The sequence below is a fragment of the Rhinolophus sinicus genome, chromosome 8, assembly GCF_057876585.1.
Source record: "Rhinolophus sinicus isolate RSI-liver-muscle chromosome 8, RSI-T2T, whole genome shotgun sequence".
NCBI classification, from domain to species: Eukaryota; Metazoa; Chordata; class Mammalia; order Chiroptera; family Rhinolophidae; genus Rhinolophus; species Rhinolophus sinicus.
Window position 1 is genome coordinate 38,195,385 of NC_142508.1, and position 27,403 is coordinate 38,222,787.

Consider the following 27,403-nt stretch of genomic DNA (forward strand, 5'->3'; position numbering starts at 1 on the left):
GCTTTTTGAAACAGTTCTCTTTACCCGTGATCACTGAGTGACGCCTGGGGCAGGGAGGCTGACCGAGACGGGGGAAAAGGTTCTCCCACCGTCCTCCCTCCCCTCACGCCACGTCGCCCAGTGGCATCGTGGAAAGAGGATTCTCCCATGCAAACCCCGGAGCCGCAGGGAGAGCATCTCTGCGCCCCCTAACCCCGGGGCACGGACACAGCCACAGCACGGGGGGCGGAGGGGCCCTGGGGACACGAGACACTCGGGAGGGAGAAGGGACCCCGCCCACAGCTGACTCCCAGCACCCGCGTCCCGACGCGGCGGGGTGGGACTGAGTGGCACAGGGGGCGAGGCTTGTAGCAGCGAGTCCCCCCCTCCTTTCGGACGAAGAAGGAAGACTTGGACCCCGCGACTGGGGAGGAGAAAGGGGAGAGGGCAGCCTCCCCTCGCATGCGGCCCTGGAGGGAAGCCCCGCCCCCTTCCCACGGGGGAATGGGCACCCATCTCTCATCGGAAATTGGTCAATAAATTACAAAGTAGAGATAAGGAAGGCGGAAGTTTGGGGCGGGATTTCTTCCTGCCCTCTTCTTTCCCCCTCTCGGTCCAGTTCATGTGGTTTGGTCCAGGCCCAGTCCTTTTGTGAGGCGGGAACGCGCACTCCCCGCTAGTCTGTACAGATGGTCCAGTCCGTGGCGCGAGCTCCCCCGCCCGCTCTCCCCGGCGAGACCACACTCTGGGCAGGAGGGGGAACAGCCCAGCCCCTGGAAGATTCTTCCATCCGAATGAGGTCACCTGCATTGACGCGGGGTAGTACGTGGAGCAGTGAAGATCCATTGTGCCGCCCCCAACCCCCAAGATCTCCCAGTACAGCCCTCACCTGGAAGCCTGCACTAGCACGAATAGGTCCGGACCGAAACGCCGTCTGCCCGGGAACTCCCAGAAGTCTGGCCTGGAGGGAGAGCAAGCAGCTGTTTAGCCTGCACACACACGCGCGCGCGCGCGCTCGCAGTCCCCTCCAGGGTTTCTCTGATCCTCAACTCCTAGCGTCCTTCCTTGGATTTCCCCTTCCGAGATGACAACAACAGCATGACTCCATGCCGTTTTTTCCCTCCCTTACCCGCAGCCTTGGATTCATCCAAGGTGCCTAAGTGACACTGGGCGAGTTCATTTCCCACCCTGGAAAGGGGGTACGGGTTTAGTCCATTCCACACCTTAAGGAGAGTTGGCGTATGGGAGCAGCCCATCTGTCATGGGTTTGGGAGAAAGGATTAGGCCATTTCAGAACCCGGAGAGGCTTTTGGAATATTGAGTTGATCCTTTTCCCACCCCAAGGAAGGGAAAAGGAGGAAGGGCTGCCGCTTTGGGGAGGCGCCCACCTTCCGGCTGCAGCTTGCGAAGAGGGAGCCCCGGCGAGCCCAGGGCCCCTGCTGCGGCCGAACGAAAGTTGGGGGGCAACATCTCAGCTGAGTCGGGGGTTACGCCTCGGAGGTCCTTCTCTCGGAACATCTTCCGCCAGGATGGGGAGCGGCTGAAGGACTTGGCGCTGTCCTAGGTACATGGGCCGGGCAGCCAGTGAGGGACTAGGGTCCTGTTCTGTTTCCGCCCCTTCCTTTGACTCCACCCCTCCCCGTATCTCGTCTCTCCTTTAATCCCGCCCCCATCCTGGCCCCGCCTCCAACCACGACTGGCGGCAAACTCAAGCTCCACCCCTTCAGCTCCGACTCTTGAGATACAGCTAGGAGCGGAGCCTCCAGAGCTGCTGCTGCGCCCACCTCGTCCAGCCGCCTGTCTGTGCCCAAGGAGATGAGGTTACTAAATTCCTTTTCCAGGAGCTGCCGGGCCTGGGGAGGAGAGGTGGGAGAGGGGTTGCAGCGTACAGTCTGCGAGGTGGGGATGCCCAGTATCCCCTCGGGCCGAGCGGCAACTTACCTGTGCATTCTGCGTGGGGATCTGCAGGAGCAAGGCCAGGTCGGAGTAGTCAAAGGTCTCGTCCAGGGCCAGCAGCGCCCCGTGCACCCCGCTTTCCGTGAGGTTTGTGGCGAATTCCTTCAGGCCGAGTCCAGACACCCAGCCCATGACTCGCTCATTGGACCACACCATCACGTCTGGAGACAGAAGGGTGCCTCAGCTGCAGGCCTGTCCAGTTTAGCCCATACCTCCACCCCCTTTTCCTCTTTCCTGGCTATGCCCCCTATGCTGGCTCCACCCCATCGTTTATGGTAGCGCTCTTCTTCCCTGGACTTACCTCCCTCTCCTAATCACCCCTTCTCCAGCCCTATCCTGCTGGCCCAGACTCTTAGGCCCCAGACCCCTCCACTTGGCTCCCAGAAGGACTCACGCTTTTCTACTCACCGCGGATCTGGGTCTGACTTTCTTCCCGCCTCCGCTCCAAGTCTTTCCGGTCATAGTTGAGCCTTTTCAGGCACATGATCCCATAATGCAGACTCACCCTGAGCAGCAGGGGAAGTGGAGTCACAGATGAGCCTTCACAACCGCATGACTGCTGCTCCTATTGGGTCCTCCCCATTCCTATCAGGCCCTCCCCATTGACTGTGCTCTTCTGGGAGAGGTCAGAGAGTTGTTCCACTGGGTCAGTTCTAGTGATTGCTGACCTTCCCGGGAGTTGGGGTAGATCAACAGGCAGTTCCTATTGGTTAACCTGGAAAGGGTGTGGAGTCAACTAGCCAAGCTGTCTCAGGATTTGGACTTTTCCTAGTGGACCATCTAATTGCTGGGAGGGGCACAGGAGTCAAGATTTCCTGAGAATCAAGCTAAAGGGCTAAAGAGTGTCCAAGGAATTTCCCATTACCAGTCCCATTGGCCAAAGACTCTCTAGGAGTGGGACTGTCCCATTGGCCAGGCAGCCCCCACCTGTGGAAGCTGTCCACCATCTTGAGTTGGCCCCGGAGCTCCTTCTTGTTAAGATGATCTAACATGCGGGCATCCACCAGCGACTCCATGAAGTAACTGCGGTATTGGGGGAGCCCCAGGCTGGGCAGCCAGTCGTTTCCCACCCACTCGTGGTTCATGTCGCCATATGCCAGGATCTGGGGCCATGGGCAGGTGGGGGAAGGGTCAGGCCCTCTGACCCCTTCCCATGTATGTATGAAAGGGAACAGTCCAACCCACCCAACCCAAGTTTGTTCTTTTTCCATCCCCTGGCCCAGACCATAGCCAATCTCTGCTCAGGACAGTGGACTAATGCAAAGTTGTTTCCTACTCCTTCATAATGAAACAATAGACCCTTATCTACTCAAAGTGTGGTTCTTGGGACCACAGCATCACCATCACCTGGGAATCTGCTGGAATTGCAGAATCTCAGACCCCAACCCAGGCTGCTGAGTCAGAATCTGCATTTTCACAAGCTCCCCCGGGTGACTTGAACTGTACATTAACGTTTGAGAAGCACTCATCTAGCATTGTCCCCACTCAGAACAGATCAGTCCAACATTACAACTCCCACAAGTGAGGACAATGGATTCTTCCAACATAGCTCTCCTCACAACAAAGGTTAATGGATCCATCCATCACTCCTGCACTGTCTGGAAAATACTAGTCTAATGTTGTATCTGGTCCAGGACAACATTCTGGATCAGCCCAAAGTCCTTCACTGCCTTTAACATAAGGAAAAAATCCATACCTCCCCCTGCTTAGAAACAAAGACCCCAGTCCAATACAGTTTTTCCACCTCAGGTGAGTTCACGCCTCCCCTTCCTGAGAACAGTGTATGTAGCTCCTCCTTCCTGACTTCTCACCCTGATGTGCTGTCCCCCTCCCCAAATGTTTTCTCCTTTGCCCAATATACTGGAACAGCGCCAGTTCCCCCTAATTCAGACGGAAACCAGTCCTCAGCGTCTCCCTTTAGTTATAGCAACGGAACAACTGGAGTCCCAGCAACCCACGATAATGGGATGGCCCGTGCACCACGCTAACAATGGAACCACCCGGCTTCTACACCAACCCCACCAAACCACAGTGAGACAGTCCAGAGCCGAGCTCCGCGCAGCGCCCTCCCCCCGCCCCCGCGATAATGATGGAATGCTCCAGCGAGGGTAGGGGCGGGGCTCGGAGAAGGAAGGGCGTCCATGCAGCGTGCATAGCCTGTTCATGCGCCCACGTCCCGCCCCGCGCCCCTACCTGCTCCCAGCTGATCTCCTTGGTCTCCTGACCCGTTAGTGGGAAGAGGGGAGAGAAGGGGTGGGTTATGGGGCAGGCGGAGGACGGCTGGAGGGACGAACACACGGACAGACAGCCAGACTCGCCCCACGGCCCACCGCAGGGAGAGTTAGTACCACCCCCAAGACTGCCAGCAGGGGGCACTCACGGGCTTAGTCGTGGCCGTTAGGGACTCCATTTCTTCATGTGTCATCCACACGTTTCCTGTGGACTGAAGGACCCGGGGGTGTTATGGAGGGTGATAGAGGGCTTCTGGATGGAGGGCTAGAGGGTCATGCTCCTAGAGGCCCAGGCCATGTACATTTATACACATACTGCTTTCTGGCTCAGAAAGGCCGGTCACTGCTTGGGCCAGGCAGTGACAGAGAAAAGGAATGATCATTATTGAAAACCGGCTGTATACCAGAACATGGGCTTTGGGAGTTGAACAAGTTCAAGTTTGAATTGAGGCCCTTCTGGGCATTTTGCCGTGTGGCCCTGTGTCAATGATGTCACCTCTCGGATCTCACACAGACTTACCGAGTGAGGATTCAGTGAGGTGGCAGATACAGCAATGGGGAAAATGTTTGAGGGGAGGGGGACGTGTATTCACATTTATTAAGCACCTGCTTCCAGCAACCCCACAAGTTAGGAATCATACATTGATTCGAGCATTTATATAGCACCTCCTGAGTACGAGGCACAGTTGTAGGGTCTGGGATACGCAAAGGGAAATTTGAGTATAAACTGAATAGTAGATGAAATTAACAATAATGTTAATGTCTTAGGTATGATAAGGGTGTGGTGGCTACGTTCTTATTTTTAGGGGATGCTTGCTGAAGTAATTTTTTGGACTAATTTATTATGATGTCCACAAATTATATTGAGGTGCTTCAGGCACAAAAAATCCTACACATAAACAGCAAGTATGGCAAAGAGTTAATAATTGCTGAATTGAGGGTGGTACACATAATTTTCTGTATGGAAGGGAAGGATAAAATATTAGAAAGCAGTAAATGCTATGGGGAAAATTAGGTATTAATGTACTGGGGTGATGGATGGGTGATTAGTTTAGCTTTTGAGTTAGGGAGGCCTCTTGGAGGTGATGACATTTGAGCTGAGACCTCAAGGATGGGAAGGAGCCAGTCTCGGGAAAAACATAGGGAGGGGTGATCCAGGTAAAGGGAGCAGCAGGTGCTAAGGAGCCCAGTCGGGGAAGAAGGAAGGTGTGGGCTCCTCATTAAGGGACTTGAAGGGAACCATACGAATTTGGCTTTTTCTCCTGGTACAGTCCATCTGGCTGCAATGTGTAAGACAGATTGAGGAATCGGGGTACAGGGGAGCAGGGAGACCTGAGGAGAGACCCCCCAGATAATCCAGTTGACTTATGGGGAGTAAATTTATGGGACTTAGCCGGAGTAAGCAGGCTAGGATTGGTTAGTCTGAAGATAAGAGGTGGGGCCTTGAGGCAGCCAGGGCTGAGATTGGCCGCTGGATACTCACCGTGCGGGAAGAGGCTGGAGCTGAGGGTGAGGTGAGTGAGACCATCTCCTGGATGGCAAGGCGCAGCTTGAGCCGGTGCAGCGGGTTGCTGATACCGATCTCGCGCTGGATCTCTGTGTCTGACAAGTTGGCCATGATGGCACCACTCTTGACATTGGCCCGGCAGGCAGCCACATACCACGCAGGCATGCCTACCCACAGCTGGACCAGGGAAGGGAACGGGAGAGAGACAGCCAGAGGCAGAGGAGAGACAGAGACAATATCAGAGGAGAAACCAGAGAGATGGAGAGAGACAGAAAGAAAGAGAGAGATGAAGGCAGAGAGATGGGGAAAGGCAAGGGGGGAGAAAGAGACATGGAAAGTTCACAGTAAGCAGAAACAGATAGGGCAAGTCAAAGAGTTATGAGAGTCAGAGGGCATGTAGGGAGACAAAAGAAGAGAGTCGGAGAAGGGTAATGCCAGAGTCAAAAGGGAAAGAGAGGGGTGGGGAGAGATATAGATGAGGAGAGACACACAGAGATGAGAGATAGACATGGGGAGAGAAGGAGCAAAAGATATTGGGAGAGAGATATGGGAAGACCCAGAGACATGCGAAGAAATATGGGCAATGACAAAAACATGGAGATGGGGAAAGAGGCATAAAAATAGAGACAGAACCCCAGAGAGAGAGATATGGGAAGACACAGAGAGACAAGAGACCAGAACCGGAGGGTATGGCCAGGGGGAGAAGGGGAAAGAACAGGAAGATCAACAGGAAGCCTTACCTTTCTCAGGGCCTCACCCCCCCACACACACCCTCACATCTGGGTTAGGAGGATGGTGCTGGGTAGACCCAGGCAGCTTTAATAGTGGACTGTCACAGGGGTTGGGGATCAAGAGTCAGGGCATTGCTGGGCCCCAGTACCTCCAGCCAGGAGACCACGGTGGGGCCATCCCAGGCAGCAAAGGGCAGGCCCTGGCGGCAGGCCTCTTCCAGAAGTTCATGCCTGGGGAGAAGGAGCCAGGGCAGGAACTCTCAGGGGTAGAGACACCCAGCCCTACTGGATGGCCCCCTTCACTACAAGCCCCTCCCACAGCACTTTTTATGAATGTAGAAAATGTGGCAGAAGGTTTAAAAAAATGCATGTGAACCTCTGTAAGTCCTCCCCCCTCTCCCCATCCCCACACTCACTTCCTCTTGTTCCTTCGGTCCTTGTCTCCTGGGCCTGTCAGCTTTGCTAGCCCCAGAGGGTCAGTGGCCAACATCTCATCTGAGGGTGTTCCAGCTAGAGGCGGGGAGGGGCAAAAATTGGGAGAATCTCAAGGGGGAGGCAGAATCTTTCATGCTGGGGGTCATGAGAAGGATGCTAGGAAAGCAGAGGCCCCTAGGGAGTAATAAATGAGGAAACAGAGAGGAAGTGATAAAGCCAGACAAGGGCCAATGTCACCTCCCATACAGTAAATTGGAGACACCTCAAAAATAGAGGATTCACTGGGCTGGCCTTGTCAAGATGGCAGTGGTGTGCTGGTAAATGTGTAACTGGCTCCCTGGGTAGAGAGGAGATTCTCTGATTTGTAGCATTTGCCAATTTCCGTGGTATAAATAATCCCACCATGTGAATTTCAAGCTACCAATGTGATGTCAAACAGTTCACAAAATTCCTGAAAATTTAACTATTAGCTTTCATGAGCCAGTACAAGCAGGCTCCAGCACACCAGATGTGCCTCTCTCTTTCTCAGTTAAAAAAAAAAAGTAAACGAAATAAGAAATTGATTTATGCCACCAGTCACTCAGGCAGACCTCAGAGGGCCCTTTCCTTGTTCCTCCTCCTCCCCTCTTCCTCTACCAAGTCCTGTCTCTTTCACGTTCTAAATGAATTACCAAATGAATGAAGACATGGATGAATGTCAAGTGAATATGTAAAGAAGAAAAAAGGAAGGAAGGAAGGAAGGAAGGAAGGAAGGAAGGAAGGAAGGAAGGAAGGGAGGAAGGAAGGAAGGGAGGAAAGGAAGGGTTAGAATCAGGGTACTCACCCAGAGAAGAGCTGTCCCGGCCTGGTGGTCCCATTCGCCCCTTCTCCTTCTTGCCAAAGAGACGGCCTATGGATGACTTGATGCTCTTCTTCTTGGGGGCTTTGTGTAGGGAATCTGGGGTACCCTCACTGAGTGAGCAGGACAGAGTGAGAGCAGACCCCATCTGGGATGCCCCTTCTCATCCCACCTCCTTTTTCATGCCCATTTCATCCTCCCAAGCAAGCCTGTCCCTATCCCATCCTTTGTTTCTTCTGACCTTCCCCGTGGGGGGCCCCCATCTTCCAGGGATCCCGCTTGCAGTGCCAAGGCTTGGGTCATTCTCTCAAGTCGGGCAGAGCGGGGAGTGGGAGGTGGGGTGTCTCCTGGGATGGCTGGCCCCTCCCCTCGTGGAGCCCCGGATTCCTCCTTGGGGACATGATTCTGGGGACAGAGAGGTAGAGAGGCTGGATTGAGTTGGAGGAGTCATGTTGGGGGCTCTTCATTATTTGGGATATCTACTGGGGGTGTCCAAGATGCCCCTGGTTTGGGGCACCATTTCTGAAGATAGCCTAGATCAAATGGGGGTGAGCTGCAGAAACAAAGCCCCCATGCAGTCCCACTGGAGCTTGACAAGCCCATATTTATAGTATGTTAGCTTATGGTGTCAGGAGTGGGATTTGCACAGCCTCAAGGGAAGTTAATAGGTTACAGGTTCTGGAAGCAGGATAACTTGGGCTTAGGGCAATAAAATAGGGCTAATATCTCTTATGCCTTCCTCAAAGGTCAATTCTGAGGATCTAATGGTAGTTCTCAAATGTATGTTCAGTCACAGAAACATTAAAAAAAAAAAAGAATCCTATGCAGAAACTTAATGCGTAAAATAGGTGAAAATTAACCAAATACAACTAAAGTACAAGTTAGGGTTCAAGAACCCAGTTTGCCCTTTGAATTGGAACTTTTAGGGAAAGGTAAGGTTGGTTTTGAAAACCACTGGTGTGAGAGGTTATTGTCGCTGTTTGTTGGGGAGCCATTTCTGACATCATACCCATCCCACCAAGCGAAGACTTCAGAACACTCACAGCTTTGTCGGTGCCCTCACGGGCAGGGCTAGGAGGTGCCAGACGGGGTGTTGAGTGGCCGGAGCTGGGAGGGGATGGGCTGGCTAGGGTAGAAGTGGTGAGGGAGGGGGGTAGTGAGCAGCTACTGCGGTAGCGGCCCAGCGAGTCCAAGCCAGAGCCAGACACCCGGCTCTCCAGCTCTTCTGCCCTTTGTTCTGTTGTCTCCTTCTCCTCTTGGATTAGCCTGAGAAGAGAAAGGGGGAGATTGGGTGAGATGACTGATGCAGACAATGGGAGCGGGAGTCTGGCAATCCCAATGGGCCAGAAAGCATGGTGAGGCAAAAAAGAATTCTGGGGAAGGCATAATGAGGTTAGAGGGCCTTGGTGGATTCACAACGGCTTCACAAGTTCAAGGGGGAGTCAAGGGGTCATGATAGGCTCAGGAGTTCATGGAGGGATAAGGGAGGATGATCAGGGTTGGTATCAGGGTGACCCTGATGATAACCAAGTGGTTCTGGAAAATCATAAAGGGATCACTATGGGCAAGAGGTCAAGTTCCAAGGAGGATGGCAAGAAGCAATGTTGTAATAAGATCAAGATGAGATCAGGGATTCTGAGGTCAACCTAGGGTTTGGAAAAATCTTGGAGTTATTTGATACATGAGAGTTGATGCCTCAAGTCAGAACAAGTTTGAGTGGAAGGTAGTGGTCATGTTGGTGTATTTGCTGGGGCCCTTGGAGAGTGTTATTAGAGAATTGCTAAATAGGACAGTTGCTGGGGAATCAGGGTGGAATGATATGTGATGGGGGATTCTTATAAACTGAGGATTCCGGTTATATTAAGTAGAAATTCTTGGTATAGAGAGTTGTGGTTCTTGATGTGTTAGGGTAAGATTCTTGTTGTTTTGGGATGAGGAGCTTGTGTTGTATTGAAATTCTTGGGATACTGGGACTCTCTGGGTACTGGCTGTATGAAGTCATGAGATCAATGGTGTACTGGAGGATTCTTGATATATTGGGTTGAGAATTTTTGTATTTGGGGGTACAATCTTTGCTATATTGGGAAATTCTAAGTACTGACTGGGGGATATATATATATCACATATATCATATATATATATACATATACATATACATATACATATATACATACATATATACATATATACATATATATATATATATATATATATATCACATAGGAGACTTCTGGGTGTATCCTGGGGGATTCCTGGATACTGGAGGGAGTATCCAGTATTCACTGGAGTGTTGGGTTGGGAGAATTCCTTGAGGATGGTGGGAGTGGAGATGGGCTCTGGCCTTCAGATCACGCTTCAGAGCTGTGGGATCTGCTCAGGCGGGGCAGCGGAGCAGGACTGGGACAGCGCTCACTTGATCTCCTTGTTGATGGCTTCCAGCTGCTCCTGAAGCATGATGGCCAGTGTCTGTACGTCGGCCTGCCCACTGGGGGAGAGCAGCTCAGCCCCAAACATCCCCTCTGTCTCCTCCTCATCTGAACCATCCAGTTCCCCAGGAAATGGGGGTGGCATGGACCCCGCAGGGGCAGATCGCTCCCACTCCTGTCTCTGTGTGGAGACAGAGAGACACAGTGGGCAGGAGCCGAGGTAGGCCCTGGGTCTTCCTTCAACTCTGTTGGCCTTGCCCACCCTCCATGACCCTGCCTATGTCCCCTGACACTAACCATGTGATCCAGCCTCCACTTTCTTCCCTCTCAGTTTTCTCTCTTGATGGGTCCATTTTCTTGACCACACCCTTACCCATGACCCCACCACCTCCCCTGATTTCACTGTTTCCTTTTACCTAGTCCACTTCCTTTCTTCACTTCACCTGTTTTAGGATTCCACACCCTGCCCGCCATCCCCGAGACCCCATCCCTCTCCCCACCCTATCATTCCTCTAAGGTTCTCACCAGGCAGCAGGATTTTCACATGAAGAGACATCCAGGCAGTGGGGATGATGGAGTCGTGGGAGAAGGAGACAAGACAGCATGGGTCCAGAAGACCCTCTTCTCAACCCAGCCCCCTTCCAGAGCCCTGAATATTAGATCCCATTTCCCACTGTTGCCCTCCCAATCCCTGCCCAGTCCAGGCCCCAGAAGTGGCTGCTGACCTTGGAGGGCTCATCCTTAACCCCTGACCAGCGGCTTCTTTTGCCTGCCCGGCCACTGCCAGCCCCATAGGGATCCAGGTGGGCGCCAGAAGGTAATGTAGGTGCCTGGGAGTAACGGAGCTCCAGGGCACTGCCAGGGAGAGACCTGTGGGCATGGAGAGGGCAGTCAGAGACCAAGGGGTCAGGAAAAGGAAACAGAGGTAAGGGGTCATGGGGAAGGGCCTGGAGTCAGGAGACTAGGAGAGGGATCTAAAGTCAAAAGTCAGGAAAAAGGATCTGGGGTCAGGTCGTGAAGTCAGGGATCAAAAATAAGAGAAATCAGGGGAAGTCTCAGGGAGACAGAGATTGGGTGTGAGGGAGACCAGGGGATCAGAAAGGATGAGCTTGGCCAAGGAGGTCCATGAGCAAAGATGGGGCAGGAAAGTTATTGCCACCTGGAGTAGGAGGATGGTGGCCTCCCCCGCAGCTGGTCGATCTCCATCTGCATTCGCTCCATCTCCGCCAAGAGCTGCTCCTGTGGGAGGGTATTGGAGGTGTCAGGTCAGAATCTGCCCAAAGGAACGAGCCCCTCCCAGCCAGGCTGATTCCAACCCCAGCAATGCCTGCTCCATTTCCCTGGTCCTCCCCTCAAGGCCCCTCCCTTCCACACTCTTCCCTCCAGGCCCCTCCCTACTTTGTTGAGGAGCAGCTCGTCCTGAAGCTTCTTCATGTTAGCAATTTCCTCACTCAGTGAGTTCTGTGGGGAACAGGGGTGCAGTGAGTGGGGGAAGCCTGAATGGGACATACTCTGGGGGCCTGCGACCCCAGGGGGAATGAGGAGGGCTTGAAGGGTGAGCTGGAGGTCATGAGGGTTGTGGGGCCAAAGATGCAGTAGGGAAGGGAAGTCCCTGGGAGCCCCAGAATTCTGCATCCTGTATAATCAGAGGATTCAGTTTGAGGATCCATAGGGTTAGAGGCTTGGAGAAAAGCCAAGAGCTCAGGGTATGAGTGCCCCAGAATTCAGTTCTTGGGGTATTTAGATTAGGTCAAAGAGTGGTCCCTGCAATAGAGCAGAGAAGTCCATTGAATTCAGGATACCCAGGTTTGGGGAGATCTCAGATAATGGATCTGGGGAAAAGATCTGGGGCCCCGGGATTCGGACAAGAGGTAGTTCAAGATGCCGGGTTCTCAATTGGAGTCCTGGGTTGGGGCGCACCTTCTCCTCTAGCGCCCCCATGCGCTCCTTGAGATGGAGCTGTAACCGTTCATTGGACTCGCTCAGCAGTTTGTCCACTGTCTCAGACAGCCGCTTATTGTGGTCATCGTTCATTTTTTCCCGCTGCCGGGCCTGCCCAAAGGACAGGGTGTCAGGGGTACTGAAGCCCACCTGGCCCAGACCGCCGCCCTTGCTCTAAGCTCCCACCCCCAGCCCAGCCCCTCATCTAAGTTCCTCCCACAGTCTCAAAGCCCCGCCCTCATTGCAGTCTTCCGTCCCCTCACCCGCTGCAGCTCCTGGTTCTTCTCCTCCAGCTGGGCCTCCAACTGCCGAAGCCGCTCCTCAAAATTCCCATGACGTTCCTCAGCCTAAGAAATGGAACCCACGATATCTGACTTTGCCCCACTAGGTTCCAATCAGACTCCAATCCCACCTCCTCCAAGACTGGGTGTTAGGCCTGACCCCAGAGCTCCAGGCTCCTTTCCCACAGGACTCCATACCCTGCATTTATGACTCAGGCCCTGCCCATCTACAGGTCCTGTCCCTTTGTCAGTTCATATTTCAGACCACTCATCCTTTCAGTCCAAACTAGAAAACGTACCCACGCCCAACCTCCAGATTCGGCCCCCATTCCAACTCCTATCCCTTCCCTAGACTCCAGGTCCCGCCTTTTTACCCAAAACCCAAACTGCAGATCAGCTTCAAGGCCCCGCCTCCTCCAGGCTCCGTCCCCTCACAGGGACTCCAGGCATCCCCTCACCTTATTGAGCGCCGCCACGCGCTGGGCCAGCTGCGCCTCTATCTCAGGCAAAGTCTCTGCTTTTTGCAGTGTCTGCTGCAGCTTCTGCTTGGCGTCGTCCAGCCACTCGGCCAGCTGACGGCTCTTCTCTTCACTCTAGGGGAGGACAGAGACAGGGGGAGGGAAGTAGCTAGGTCACGCAAGCCAAGACCTCAACCCCCATCGTCCCTCCACAGCTATGCCCCCACCTGCCGGTACAGAGACTCCTTGCTGGCCAACTCGTTCTCCAGCTTGTCGTTGGCGTCGTGCAGAGACGTGGCCTCACGCTGGGCACTCAAGTAGCGCTTTTCCAGTGTCGTAATCCTCTCTTCCATGTCCTCCCGCTGCGCCAGGGCCTGCAGAGGTGGCAAAGGGCAGCATGCACTACAGCTCCCAGAAGGCCTGGGGGTAGCCTAGGCTTAGAACCCCAAATCAGGCACCCCAGGGTATCCTGGGAATTGAAGTCCCCTGCCATACAGGCATCAGAATGGCGGAACCACACCTGCCAAGAGCTCCCAGCAATAGCCAAGCAACGTTAGGTTCCCTTCCACCTAAGAGTTAAGATAGTGGTACTACACCTCTCATGAGCTTCTAGGTTAGTATTGGCTTAGATTCTCCCCACATGGATGACTTAAGGCTTGTGGGATGGGAAGTCTCCGCTCTTCTTGAACCACTTGCCTCAAAAATCCAGGCCTTAGATTTTTCAGCAACTTCTGGCGGAGGCTTAGAATCACAGAGCAAATGTCCTAGGGTCTCATGGGAAACAAAGGTCCCTTCCATCTGGAAGGCAACATCTCCCAAGATCCCCTAGGGTAGCACAGGCTTAGAACCCCAGAGAAGGTGCTACAGGGTCTCATGGGAGATGGAAGCTTGGGAGCCCTTGTGGTGGTGGAGCACATTTCCCAACAGACCCCAGAGCCATTCAGGCTTAAAATGTGAGGTGAAGGCCCTAGAGCTCACTAAATGATGAGAACTAAAGTACTCACTCTTTTGTCTCATCCAGGGCCTTTGAGAATCCATGCCCTACATTTCCCAGCAGCCCCTGGGACATGGGAGTTAGGATCAAGGGGCCTAAACCAGGATGGGTTGAAATGCAGACAAAGGAATTCAATTTAGAGGCACAAGGGGATTTCTCAATGATAACATAACTACGATCACTTACTGAATGCCTACCATGTATGTGCCACATGCCACCCTCTGACAAAGATCACAAGTCCCATTTTACAGGTGAGGAAACAGGCTCAAAGAGGAGAAGAATCTATAGTTTGTGGACTAAATCCAGGTTCCACCATTCATGAGCTCTGTGACTTTGGCCAAAGGGGCAGGGGAGGATCAGGGCAGAGGGGTACCGACAGCAGCCCACTAGGGACCCTGGCCTCACCTCCTTGAGGTCGCGCTGGAGCTTGGCGTTAGCTTCCTCCGCCTTACCCAGCTCACGGTGGGCGGTGCCCAGCTCCTCCTCCAGCTGGCTCATCTGGCGGCACAACACCGCCAGGCGCTCCCGCAGCTGGCACACCTCTGCACGCTGCCGCTCCAGGGCCTCCTCCAGTTCCGCTGTGCGCCGGTTAGAATCCCCGCCAGGACCCAGACCATTGGCAAGGGTCTGGAGTGGAGACAGTGGGGAAGGAAGGGACAGAACACAGAATGGGTAAACACAGAGGTATAGAGGGAATGCAAGGAGAAAGTTGATGGGGGTGGAGAGTGAATCACAGATCAGTAAGGGTCATGGAGGTCACAGAAGTTAGCCAGGGACCTGAATCAAAGGTCAAAGGCCAGTAAGGTCTTAGGAGTTCAGATATTCTAGGGTCAGTGAGGATAATATCAAACATTAAAATGACCATCACAAAGTTAGAGGGCTGAGTGGAGGTCACAAGGATGGGGATCAATGAAGAGCAAGGGGAACAAAGGACTTTCACTTCTTACCTGTCCGTCCCCATCCTTGCCAGGCTCCTCCAGCCCTGACCGGCGCCTAGACAGCTGCTCTCGAAGGCTCAGAGTCTGGGAATGGAAAAGGGATATCAGGACAAAAGGAAAATTAGTTCTATTTCCCATTGGCACCAACGCTCTAAGGAGAGGTCATAGACACTTCCAGTCCTGCTGGGGCCACCCCCACCCTACAGTCTACCCTTAGACCCTGTGCTCTCCTTATATCTCTCCTTACCTGCCTAACAGGGAGGGTGTCCAGCCTTACTCTTGCACTTAGCCTCCTGGTGGAGATGTCTTCTTCTATCCTGACTTTCCCCATCCAACCATTTCCTTCGGAGTGGGTTCTTTCTGTTATCCCCAGCCCATGGTTCTCACTTTAAACTCACTTTCAATGGGCAGTTCTCCTCTTGGCCCTGCCCAGTGAGTTCCTCCTTAGGAACCCCATTGGTTCTTTCCATAGTCCAACTCTATTGGCCTTTTGCTCTAGTTCTGCCTCCAACAGATTCTGGAACCCCAAATCAGCTCCACCTCATTGGGAACTCCTTAGACCCTCCCTCCCTTTCTTGGCCATGTCCCACCTCCTGGTTGCTCAGCTCCAACTCCTCCTCTAGCACTGCCACCCGCTCCAGTGCCATCCGCAGCCGCTCCCGGACCTGGGAATGGGGCAAAACAGGAATGAGATGGAGATCAAATCCAATCTAGGACAGCTGACAATGATGCAGAACACTCTTGGAAGGGCCTGATAGTGCAACGTTAGAATTCCTCTGTCCATAACGGATATGCAGCCCCAACCTGCTACCAAAGCTGCCGCACCCACTTGTAGCCCTCAACCTAGTTCATTTTTCCATTATCAACCAGTAAAGTCCCAGTCTGCATAGCCTGTTCCAGTCAATCACAGGCAACATTCTTCCCACTTAGGACATCCCCAACCAATCACAGCCAGAATCTCTCCAATTCGGGACAGCCCCAGCAACCCACGGGTTTCCATTCTTCACCCAGGCTCTTCCATTCTCATACCTTCTCATCCAGGGCCTTGTGGTGCTCGAAGAGGGACTTTAGAGCCTTGAGCACCTCCACCTCGGAAGAGACCCCGCCTGGGGACTGGGCCTGGCGTTTCACCACAGTCATGCGTAGTGACCTCTCGTGCCTGGACACCAGACACTCCAGGTGTTCCAAGAGAAGCTACAGAAATAGGGCGCCAGGCCAAAGAAAAGAGGCAAGGGAAGAGAAGCAGGGTAGAAGAAAAAGGTGGTTCCGACAGGAGGGGCGGACACATGGAGAAAGAGGGGGAGCCAAGCAAAGGGTAAAGAGCAAAACAGGTCAAGAAAACAGGGATATCAGAGGTACCAGCGGGGTCAAGGAAGGAGTAGAGTGGTACAGAAAAAGAGACCGTTATGGAGGAGAGAGGGAAGAGGACATGAAGGAAGGAGGAGACCAGAAGGGATCAACCAAGAAGTGGGGACAAAGAGGAGAAGACACGAAGGTGAGATGCGGAAAAAAGATGGATCAGGCTGCATCACCTGAGGCCCCGCCCAGCCCACTTAGGCCCCGACCCCAACACCCCTCACCCGCGTGTTGTTCCTCTCCGCTTTCAGCTCTGCAATCTCTTCCTCCCGCTCCAGCAGCTGCTCCCGACATAAATTCAGCTCCTTCGTCAGAGCCGCAAACTCCTGTCCAGATGTGAACAGGATAGGGACAATCATGTCAATCCTCCCCCTATCTCCCTCACTGCCCAGGACTGGGAGTTTGAAGGCCCGCCCTCTCAACTAAACCCCGCCCCTTCTAGCAGCTCAGACCCCGCCCCTCATCGGCAAAGCCAGCCTCCCCGACTCCGCCCTTCCACGCCAAGTCCTGCCCCTCCGAAATGCCCTCTTGTCGAGACCCCGCCTGCTGCAGGCCCCGCCCCGGCCCGGCCCCGCCCAGACCTGGGGCAGCGCGATGCTGAGCTGGCGCTGCAGCGAGTCCTTCTCGTGGCCCAGCTCGCGCAGCCGCAGCTGCGCTGTAGCCAGCCCATCCTGCGCCTCGCGCAGCGTCTCCAGCAGGCGCTCGCGCTCCGTGAGCATCGTGACCATGAGGCGCTCCAGCTCGCCGCCCGTTTCGTCCGGGCCCAGCGCAGAGCCCCGCCGGCCATCCTCGCTGATGGTGGGCATCACCTCGCACATCATGGCGGCGGTGCTGGCCTGCAGGTGCGGGGAAGGGGCAGGGAACAGAGACTGGCCTTGTCAAGGGACAGGCAGAGAAAATGCGGCACGACCACTGTGATACTACATAGAGGAAACTGAAGCAGGTCCACCCAGGCATTGCGCAGATGAAACTAAGGCCTGTCCATTCTGATCATGGCGCAGGATAAACTGAAACCCTTTGCTCTCAGGAAACTAGGCCTCGCTACCTGTGTGAGAGCATTTGGGGAAACCGAGGTCAGACTCCATGAGGCACTGGCAACAAATCTAGGCCCAGCCTAGTCCAAGAAACCGAAACCGGGTGATCCAGGCATTGCCTGAGTGAATGTGGAAAAATTAGTCTCTACCTGTTTTGGCCCTGCTGAGAATCCCCCTCAACCCACTGCATGAATGAGAAAACTGAGCCCCAGCGGAGAACCATGACTACAGGAGGACACAGGACTGGGATTACGGAATTAGGTCACTGGCACGCGGTTACCTGCTCTCCAGCCCATCTCCTCCCTCCTTCCATTTCTCATCTGGACCTCAGTTCCAGAAGAATCTAAAGACCCACTCCACTTGCAGGGGGTGGAGGGAAGTGTGGCCAGATCAGGGCATATTAGCTATCTCCTATGACCCAGGTGTCCAAGAGGATCCAGTTCCCTCCTTCCTCGGGTCACAGAATTCTAGGTCCTGGAGTCCCCTTCTTCTCCCAGACTCAGGAGTCTGAGCCTCCAGCCCCCTCCTTCCCAATCCCAGGAGTCTCGAGACCACACTCCTGCCTCCCCCGGGGACATGAGTCTGGGCTTTCAACCTCCAACTGTAGACCTAGAAATCCCAGACTTCAGACTTTTCCTGTCCCAGAACCCAGGAGTCCAGGACTCCAGGACCCAGGAGTCTGCGTACACGAGCTATGGGCAGAGATGAAGTGAGGTGCTCTGAGCCACTCCCTTGCACACATCAAGTCAGACGGGTCCAGCTGGCCCAGCCGAAAGCAGGAGGGACTTTCACGCTGTTCTCCCCTTTCCGTCTCTCCCTTCTGGCAGCAGCATAACCGGTTCTGAGAGTAGATAATTCCCAGCCCCACCCAATGTGTGGACTGTGTCCAGAGCCTGGGACTGGAGCCTTGGACTCCTGTGAGGAGAGGAGGGGACTGAGGGCCCTGGGACCTGGGAGAGGAAGCAGCTGTGTCCCTTGGGTCTTTGAACAGGTGCATTTGGGAATCTAGATACCTGAATCCTAACACTCAGAGGCCAGATTCAGGAAAATGTTTATGAGAGCAGGCCAGCCGTAGGTCCCACAACAGCATTGTATCTAAAACCCAGAACCTACTCAGGAGATGCAACACAGGATCTTTAGGGAGGCTGCTCTAGAACTTTAAATTCACTGAGAAGGAAACAAAACAACAAGGCAGGGCAAAAATCTACAAAGCCACTGGCATGTAGACAGTACAGAGTGGAAAAAGGACATATGCTTCCACATTTACAATGTGCTTGGGGTAAAAGCTGCACATAGGGCATATTCTAGAACCCAGGTCTGGAACATTGAACCAGCCAAGAACAATCAATAACTTAAAGAGCATCTGGGTGACCCCAGAATTATATTTAAGAACATATCTAATGAAATGCTCAATGAGCCAAGTCAGGAGACAATCTAGAACTCAGAACCTACTACAGATGAAAATATAACACAGAATATAGCAAACATTGCATTTTTGGTTTAATCATGTGTCTAGATAATGTTAGAACTCAGAATGCAGAAGATGTTCTCTAGAATTCAAAACATGCCTTGGAGGCGAAGAAAAACCTAGAAAGTACCAAGGAGTTTGCCTGGAACTTAGACATGCCTGGGGGAAGATGCAGAAAGATGCATGCTGGGAATTGAACATTTACTGTTGTAAGGACTGAGCTGGCAAAGGCGAGGTGGGGTATTCTGGAAATGAGGACATTTCTAGGCTGAAGACTCCAGAAGAGCAGAGAGCTTAGAGCATGCTTAGAATGCTCAAATGGCAGATGGAGGAGGAAGCACACAGTCCACCAGGGGACAAGTTCTAAACTAACATCACCCTAAGGAAAAGATGGGCAGAGAAAGTGGGAATGGATGGGCCTAGGGTCTAGAACCTGAGGAAGGAAGTTGTAAGGTAGAACACTTCAATGGGAATCCTCTAGATTTAAGACTGTAGAACTGAATGGAACCTAAAGTGGGAAAGTGTATTCTAGAATTGATAGCACAATTTGGAGAAAGACTACAGCACATAATTGGAAGATACACATTCTAGAACTTGGAATGTCCCTGGGAAGAGAATGGAATCTAGAACAATGACGAGGATGTGGCTGGAACCTAGAACACACCTAAAACGAAAATTTAGCAGACAATAAGCAAGGACTGGTTTCTAAAACTTGGGAACATATCTGAGAAGATGGTAGGATTTGAATTTGGCTTGCGGGGGGGATTAGCTAGATATTTGAATTCATTTGGGGAAAGACATGCCTAGAATTTACCATCTAACCTAGAACTTCAAACATGCCTTGGGTGAAGACAGAACAGAGATGTTGACTGAGAGTGTTTCAGGATCTAGAAAGAATCTAGAATGTGGAGCATTGTAAGGACAATGTTTAACCGGAAATGTGGAAGATAGTGGGTACATTCTAGGTCATCTAATGAGCCTAGGTCACAGAATACATTTTGAGGAAGGCATGTATGTTTGGCTCAAGCCTGAGAGAGTGTATTCAGAGGTTGGGACATCACGATATGGGCCTCAGAAGGCAATGAGGTGCTGGAAAGATCTCAAGAAGCTGGGTCTGAGGGGAGAGAATAGAGTCGCAGGGAGCCCAGCAAGCTGAGATGAAATAGGGATGAAACGGGTTTGTCAAGGCCACCGGAGATGTCAAGTTGATGGAGAGATTGTGAGGCTGTTGCGACCTGGGTTCCTAAGATTAAGAGCTGAGGAACTAGATATGTGAGTGGGGGGAGGGCAGAACTGGGGGCCTGGACTCCTGAATCCTTGGGGAGGTAAAGGACAGGGGGTTGGGAAGGAAAGCTGGAGCATATGGCCTCGGTAAAGGATGGTGGCCAGTACAGAAGCTGGGATCTGAACGCCTGGGTGCCTGAGGGGATTCAGGACTGGGGACAAGGTATTTAGGTCTCCAGGGGGGAGGGCGGGCAGATGCCAAAGAATTGCATTAAGAATTGCATCCTGAGTCCCTGAAAGGGAGAGAGTCATGGCGCCTGAATCCCTAACGGGGCAGATGCTGGGGTCCTAGGAAGCTGGGTATATTTGTCTGAGGGGCACAGGGGCTGTTGAACTCTAAAGGGGGCAAAGGCTGAGAATCTGGATCCCCTGATGCCAAGGTCCCTAAGGTGGACCGAGCAGGAACATTCAGAAGCCCTGACTCCTCAGGAAGGTGCTGGGGTCCCGGGAAACCTGGGGTGCTGAGGAGGAGGCTGAGAGCCCGGCCAGCAGGACCCTAAGGCCCAGGCACTCAGGTCGGCAAGGGCCCGGGTATCCCCGGGTCAAAGGCGCTGCGGGGGGGATCCCCGCGCCGCCGGCGCCCCCTCTCCTGTGGCGGCAGCAGGAGGTGGGGGAAGCGAGGCTGCCGAGTACGCTGACCATGGACAGCTCCAGAGCCGGCCTGTGTCCAGGGCGGCCGCGGAGCCGGCCTGGACTGAGGGACGCGGCCGGCTGCTCAAGCCAGAGAGCTGAAGATGGAGAGACGGGGTGCGCGAATGGGGGACTATGCGGACGCGACGGGGGATGGCTAGCCCTCGCCGAGGGAGTGTGACACAGCCGCGGCGGGTGTCTGGAGCTCCCGGGACTGGGCTGAGGAGGAGGATCTAGGTCCAGGGGGGTTCCCAGGGTTGAACTGAAATCCAGGCTCCTGGGCCCTGGAAGAGGCGCAAGGCGGCAGTACGCCTGGGATTCTAGGGTTCGGCTTGGGACTCTGAGAGCCGGGATGGGCACGCCTGACTCTCTGGGGTTGGGTTGTGAAATCTGGGCTCTGAGGCCCCCGGGATGAAGAAGGGAACCTAGGATCTCCGAGATGTGGGGAAAACTCGGCGAGGGGGTCCCCGGGGTGGGCGCTGCCAGGCAGGCCGGGCCGGGCTCTTACCTGCCTGGTCCGCGGCGGCTGCGGGCGGAGCTGGGCTGCAGGAGGGACGTGGGGTGGGGTGGGGGGACCGGGCGGGGCCCCTGGCGGCGGCCGGGGCCCGGATCTGTAGCTCCGGAGCCCTGTCTCCGCCGCTCGCGCGGGCTCCGCGTCTCTTGCTCCGGCTTGGGCGCTGGGGACCCCCTCCCCTTCACGGTCTCACAGCCCTCTACCCCCTAAAACAGCCCCCTACCCCTGTCACCGTTCAGCCTTCCCCCACGAGGCCGCAGCCGCCAGATCCAGGGGTGCCCACCAGCGCCCCCAAATCCCACCTTCCCCCCAAAAAAATTTCCTCCTCCCTCCCCCCCACAGCTCCCCGGCCGTCGTGGCCCCTTTAAAAGGAGACTGACAGACGGCTCTTAGTGGCCAATGGGAGGCAGCGTCGGTGCCGGCCGGCAGTAAACCCCGCCTCCGCACGGGCCGGGAGGGGTAGCGCGGGCGGAGAGAGAGAGGAGGGGCTTAAGACGTGTCGGCCAATAGGCGAGCAGCGTGAGGCGGTTGGGGCGGGAGGCGGAGCCCGGCAGGGGGATGATGTCACCTGGAGCTAGGGCCGCGCGGCGTGGAACGCGAGTCGCGACCCCGGTTGCCGGCGGTGGCGCGCGCCGGCCTTCGCGCCGCCGGAGACAGGAGGGCTGGGCGGGCGGCGAGGTGGGAGTAAACGTTGTATTTTAAGGTGGGGCGACTCCCGGAGGCGCGCGCTTGGGTTAGAAGGTGAGGTGAATGCCGGGTCGGCGAGTGCACCTTATTCTGCACACCCTGCGCCGGCCTCGAGAACTGCACGCGGCATCCCCACCCCCGCCTCCCACATAGACGATAGTACAGCCTGCCAGGCTCCCCCGGCGGACAAGGCTAATGGTTCGCTCCGCCCCGCCCACACAGAGGAGGCCCAGTGGCTCACGCAGCGTTTCAGGACTTGTGAGTGGACCAACTACAGAAGAAGGGTCTTGGCCTCCACCCTCAGACTCTCTTAAGGGTAGGGGGCGTTGTCTTCAGTTCTGACCTCGCACTCAGACCCAGACTAGGTCAGAGCCTTGGACTTATCCCTAGGAAGCCACCAGCCTCCGCCTTCAGACCTGGGGGAAAGTACCTCTGTTCTCCTTCTGAAAGGGCTTCTTCAGGGCCTGGTTTCAACATCAGTTTCTCTCCCTCCCCCACATCTCAAGACCTTCAAACGCCAGGATGCAGGACAGACACACAGACACTCAGTGAGGGTCAAAGATCTTTAAATAAGGAGCCGGTGACAATAAATACTGTACAGGGGAGGGGGTGAGTGGGAGGGTCCAGATCTGTGGTTTCAGCCTCGAGACTCCAAGGACCTGCAAGGAGGGTGAAGAGAGGGGAGCCAGGCTCAGGAGAGGGGACCTGGGGAGGCATTGGAGAGAGCCAGGACTGGGGTTCCAGAGCCAAGGGCCTGGGTAAGTGGGTTGAGGGGTTCCAGAAAGAGTAGTTTCCAGATCTTGGAATGGCAGTCAGCTGAGTCATCATCAGGAGTTTTAGCCAGACCAGCATGGGGTGAGAGCCTGGGTCAGGGGTCAGGGGTCAAGGGTCAGAGTCCCAGGTAGAGGAGCCATGGCTAGGGGTGGCATTCAAGTTTCCAGGAATCATTGGCCTGGTCTGGGAGTCGGGGGGATAAGTGGAGGCCCCAAGGAAATGGTGGCAAAGGGCTCACGAGTAGCTCTGGTGCTGCTGGCGCCGGCGGGCTGAGCGCATCTTCTCAAAGCGGGCCTCCATCTCCTCCAGCACACGAGGTGTGTAACGCACCACCAGCTTCACCGAGCCTTGGGCCGCCTTCAGCAGCTCCACGGCCTTCTCGTGCTGCTCACCCTCAACGCTCTGTGGGGTGGTACACAGACAGCTGGGCCTGGGGCCCACTGTCCTCACCCAGCACCCACCCCAGAAATGGGACCAACCGTTGGAGACTTGGTACCAGGCCTAAGGTGCCAAAACCTCATGTCTTCATGGAAGAGTCACTAACTCTTGGCTGAGTGTCCTCCCCACAAAGCTTTTAGGTTGCCCATGTTAGGGACAAGCCCCATATGCCCTCAGTCATTGAGCCAGATGTCCAGGTCCATTTTTATCCCCTCACTCCCCACAGTCCATTAATCCCCAGCTCCATCCCTCCTGACCTGACTCCCTCTTCTTTGTCCCTATCACCCTGGCCCCAGCTTAGGACTCAGCCTCTCCCCAGTGGATTCTCACTATAGCTTCCTGCCTGGCCTTCTGGCTTCCCGTCTCTCCCCTCAATCCATACCCCACAGAGTCCCAAAGGGGTCTTTCTAAACTTTCAAGCTGAGCCTATCCCTTTCCTATTCACAATCCTCCCATGGTTCCCCAGAACCCTTGAGACAAAGTCCCAGCTTCTCAGGCTGGCACTCAGGCACTGCAAGGCTGGACCCAGCCACCCACCTAGTTGTGCCTCCATCTACTCCAACCAGTGATTTTAACTGCATGCCCCAGTCCATCAAAACCGAGCCCTTTTCTTTCATTTCAGAGGACTGTCACAGATCTTACCTACAACACCCTCAGCCAAATAACACCTTTCTCCACCCTATATGCCTGGAGAACTCTTATTCACCCTTCAAAACCCAACTAAAATGTTCTTTCCTCTGTAAAAACTTCCTTCATCTACCCTGGTCTGGTGCTACAGGCTCTCACAATGCTTTGTGCTTCCTAATTATTATCTCCCTGAATTAGGAATATTTCACTCAGGGTCCATCTCCCTCATCAGAGAGGGAGTTCTTAAAGGTAAGAGCTGAGGCCAACTTTTCTCAGAGTCTGCAGCAGTGCCCAGCAGAGGGTTGGATAAAGAGGCAGTGCTCAATCAGTGTGCATTGAATAAATGTCAAAAACAGGGACAAACTATGACCCCAGCCCTGCCTCAGCCTCCAACTCACCACACCATTCACCGACAGCAGCTGGTCCCCACGCTTGAGGCCTCCATGGCGGTCAGCCACACCTCCAGGAATGACCCGGGAGATGTAGATGGGCGAGTTCTGCTCCTTGCCCCCCATGATGTTGAAGCCCAGGCCCTCGTCTGTCTTGGGCAGCTCCACTACCCTGGGATGTGCATGGCCCTCACTGGCCGTGAAGGCAGCCACTGTGGCCTGGGAGACAGAAAGTGTCAGGAGGTGAGGGCCCCTCCATGGTGGGCATGTGCACTGGGGTGGAGGATACAGCCAGGGAGAAAGCGACTGAGGCGAGATCTACTTCTTTCCCCAAGTATGACATGCCTGCCACAGTTCAACACAAGGTCACTCCATAGTGACCATATGTCCCTTTTGGTTCACTTTGGATGGTTCAGACATGTCAAAGAGAAAGACTCCATTTGGTGTGAGTGTGTCTCAACTACTCAACAGTTGCCAATCTCACTTTTTAACAGAAAAACAAGGCTTGGAATGATCTGAGAGCCTCCAGGAAGCAGCAAGAAATAGCATCTATAGTTTAATCAGATATCAGTGTTTACTGCTATTTCCCTGTTTTCATTGTATAGGTGTTTAAGGTTATCTTCTAGTCAGGCATGTGGTACTAGTAGTTTCAATTTGTAGTTGCTTTTGTAGATACCTTTCTTTGTATGATATTTAAGTTAAAATGTGAGATTACTTAAAATAAATTTTAAATAAGTAATAGTAAGGGTGGTACAAAGATTTGGCAAAAATCATGAAGGAGGAATCAAGAATGACATTAGGAAGACCCTGAGCTAGACCACGCAGTTCACTGGATACCAAGAACGATGGGTTGGGGGACGCCTACCTTGGCTGTGGCATGTGCTCGGATCTCCGCGCTGCCGGTGATATCCAGCGTGTCATAGAGCTGCTCATACACCTGGTAAGGACGCAGCGGCATCAGGGAGCCGTCAGCCCCCTCCTTCCTTCAACACAGGAGTCCAGGCGCGCAGACCCTCCCACCCAAGGATGCGTCCTGCCCGGGGTACTCGGGGCCCGAGGAAACTACAACTCCCAAAGAACCCCGGAGCTGACGCGCGAGCACCCCAAGGCGGGCCGCCCCCGGCACTGCTGGGAGGCGTAGTCCCCGGGCTCGGGGTGACCAGGAGGAGGACAGAGGCTGCTGGCTAGTGCTCCGGCGCCGCGATGTGCTCACCTCCCGGATGGCAGAACAGAAGCGGCTCTGCAGGACGCGCTGGAGGGCCTGCAGCTTCTGCGGGGGCAGTTCCCCGCTGCGCTGGAGCCGCTCGAGGAGCTCCACCGCCCGGGACACGTCTGCGGGGCAGGGGCGGGTTCGTAGACACAGAGTCAGACACACCAAGACGCAAATAATCACCAAGAGATGCGGCCAGAGACCGAGTAAGGGCGAGTAAGGTTGCACGCAGATCTCCGGAAGGACAACCGAGTCCCCATCGAACACCCGCAGAATTGCCGGTGGCAAGAGAGAATGAGGCCGGCCGGACGCCCTGCATCCCGGGGATTCCCATACACACCCAGGCAAGGGTGTGCAGCGGGCGCCCCCTCCCAGGCCGGTTCGCCCACGGACCCTCCCACACCCAGACAGCCCGACTTGCGGCGCCACGCCCCGCCCACCCCCGCCGGGTCCGCCCGCCCACCTCCCAGGCTTTGCCCGGATAGGGGCAAGGATCGGGGTCAGAGACGCAGGCCGCGGCCGGGTGGCGCGCTTACCCCGCTCCAGCCCCAGCGGCTCCACCAGCGCAGCCATGTCGGCGCCACAGCTGCGAGCCGCCCGCCCGCCGGGTCTCTGGCGAAGAGGGCGGGGCTGCTCGAGGCCACGCCCCAAACGACGGACGCCTCCTGCGCGGCCCAGCGTGAGCTCTGCTCCTGGCGCTGCAGCTGCTGCATCTTATGCCGCTCCTGTCTGGCTGCCCTACCCTCATCCCCCATCGGTGTGTCCTGTTTGCAATCCCTCCTATTGTGGCCTCTGTCTGCACCACCTTCCATCTCAGTCTGTCTGTCCTGCGCGCCACACTCGTCTGTCTGTCTCCTCTATTATCCCTTTTTTTCTACGTTCATTGGACAAATGTACGTTAAATATCTGGGCCCAAGACGATGGACACGATAGTGAGCAGGAGAGAGAAGCCCACTGCCTTCACGGAGCTTAGGCTATGGTGGAGGGGAAGTAGACGACCAACTACGACTGTGATCAGAATTGGGAGAGGGGAGGTGATGATCTAAGAGGGACATTGACATAGAGTCCTTGGAGGTAAGATCATCAGGAGGTGGGGAGCGGGTCACTTTCCAGGCAGAAAGAACCCACATGGCTGGACGGCAGAGTAAGGATTGGTTTATGATGGTGAAACGGTGGGCAGGATACAATTTATGCATAGACTTGTGAATTGGCACGTTGAGGATTTTGGACTTCATTGTAATTCCAAAGAGTAAAGTGTGATATTCACATGTGTATCTGAAGGTCACTGTGGCCACCGTGTGGCAACGGGATTGGATAAGAACAACAGTGGAGACAGGGGACCAGTCATGAGGCTATCCAAGTGTACCATGATGGCTGAGACCAGGGCAAAGGCATGGACAGGTGGACAGATGTGAAAATGTGTGGACATCTGATCAACTGTATATGAGGACTGAGAGGTGGAGGAGAAGAGGGTATTAAGGTGCTTGTGGGACTTTTGCTAAGATGTTCTATGCTGGACGACCGATAATGGACATTCCAAATTTGAGGAGCCTCGTAAAGGATCCGAGGCCCCCAAGCACTTTTGAGAATTTGGACAAAGGTGGTGAATAAAACCATAGGAGTGGAGAAGAATGCTGGGGACAAAGAGGCTACACAGAACGAAGAGGAACTAAAGCTGAGTCCTCAAAACTCCTAACATGTGAAAACCGGGAAGAGGACAAAGAATGGCCAGAAAAGGATGAGGAAATCAGGTGAGAAACCATAAGAGAGTGTTTTTAAAAAGAAAGTGGGCAGGGGTATCAGATGTTCTAGAGGCCCAAGAAATGTAGGAAATGTGGACAAGACTATGAAATCTGGCTGTTACCCCACCCTGGACTGGATGGGAGTATGGAGTCCAAGAAAGGGGCTTCTGCAAAGTCAGACGAAATTGGTAAATTTGTGTATCCCTCCCTCCTTCATAGTATTTCTTTTCCTATTTTAATAAAAAAATGACCTAGAGTTAAAAACAAAGTCAAATACAGAAGAGCTAATATTGAAAAGCACCAACCCATCCTAATTCTCACTGCAAGAGGCAACTTAATAGATGTTTAATCTGATAGTTGCTTCTGTTTCTAAGTAACATGCTATTTGTCAATTTATCAACGTTAGTTCTAATATACCGTGTTTTCCCGAAAACAAGACCTAGCCGGACAATCAGCTCTAAAGCATCTTTTGGAGTAAAAATTAATGTAAGACCGGGGAGTGGGTCGGACCGGGTCTTGTATTTTTGATCCAAAA

General features: G+C 54.2%; 3 protein-coding genes across 6 annotated transcripts; 1 reads left to right on the top strand and 2 right to left on the bottom strand.

Annotated features, from left to right (window-relative positions):
* Positions 1 to 2: 2 nt before the first annotated feature.
* On the bottom strand, positions 3 to 21,333 carry PPFIA3 (PPFI scaffold protein A3). 4 transcript variants are annotated; one of them, XM_019741515.3, is made up of 30 exons: positions 20,996 to 21,333; positions 16,653 to 16,907; positions 16,296 to 16,397; positions 15,745 to 15,909; positions 15,306 to 15,380; positions 14,725 to 14,799; positions 14,183 to 14,404; positions 13,011 to 13,157; positions 12,784 to 12,918; positions 12,308 to 12,391; positions 12,024 to 12,155; positions 11,502 to 11,564; positions 11,263 to 11,342; positions 10,829 to 10,973; positions 10,091 to 10,278; positions 8,721 to 8,943; positions 7,919 to 8,082; positions 7,663 to 7,790; positions 6,821 to 6,914; positions 6,554 to 6,635; positions 5,650 to 5,850; positions 4,316 to 4,378; positions 4,129 to 4,155; positions 2,863 to 3,038; positions 2,344 to 2,441; positions 1,921 to 2,096; positions 1,764 to 1,832; positions 1,368 to 1,539; positions 869 to 940; positions 3 to 783 (listed from the first exon to the last, which is right to left on the bottom strand). In XM_019741515.3, exons 2-29 carry the CDS (start codon positions 16,890 to 16,892, stop codon positions 882 to 884), a joined length of 3,585 nt encoding a protein of 1,194 aa, XP_019597074.1. In that variant the 5' UTR covers positions 16,893 to 16,907; positions 20,996 to 21,333; the 3' UTR covers positions 3 to 783; positions 869 to 881. The 4 variants fall into 4 exon arrangements, with proteins under 4 accessions (XP_019597074.1, XP_074172222.1, XP_088656175.1 ...); XM_074316121.2 differs by having other exon boundaries at positions 10,091 to 10,284; positions 20,996 to 21,190; XM_088800049.1 differs by lacking the exon at positions 4,129 to 4,155 and having other exon boundaries at positions 20,996 to 21,128.
* C8H19orf73 (chromosome 8 C19orf73 homolog) lies at positions 16,891 to 22,301 on the top strand. The gene is given in 5 exon segments (XM_074315876.1): positions 16,891 to 16,913; positions 20,287 to 20,464; positions 21,580 to 21,783; positions 21,785 to 21,943; positions 21,945 to 22,301. Coding segments are annotated over 5 exon segments (921 nt in total).
* On the bottom strand, positions 22,238 to 25,760 carry LIN7B (lin-7 cell polarity scaffold B). Its single transcript, XM_019741685.2, has 6 exons — positions 25,663 to 25,760; positions 25,130 to 25,248; positions 24,782 to 24,853; positions 23,926 to 24,135; positions 22,701 to 22,864; positions 22,238 to 22,347 (listed from the first exon to the last, which is right to left on the bottom strand). The coding sequence occupies exons 1-6, from the start codon at positions 25,697 to 25,699 to the stop codon at positions 22,326 to 22,328; spliced, it is 624 nt and encodes a 207-aa protein (XP_019597244.1). The 5' UTR covers positions 25,700 to 25,760; the 3' UTR covers positions 22,238 to 22,325.
* Positions 25,761 to 27,403: the final 1,643 nt, after the last annotated feature.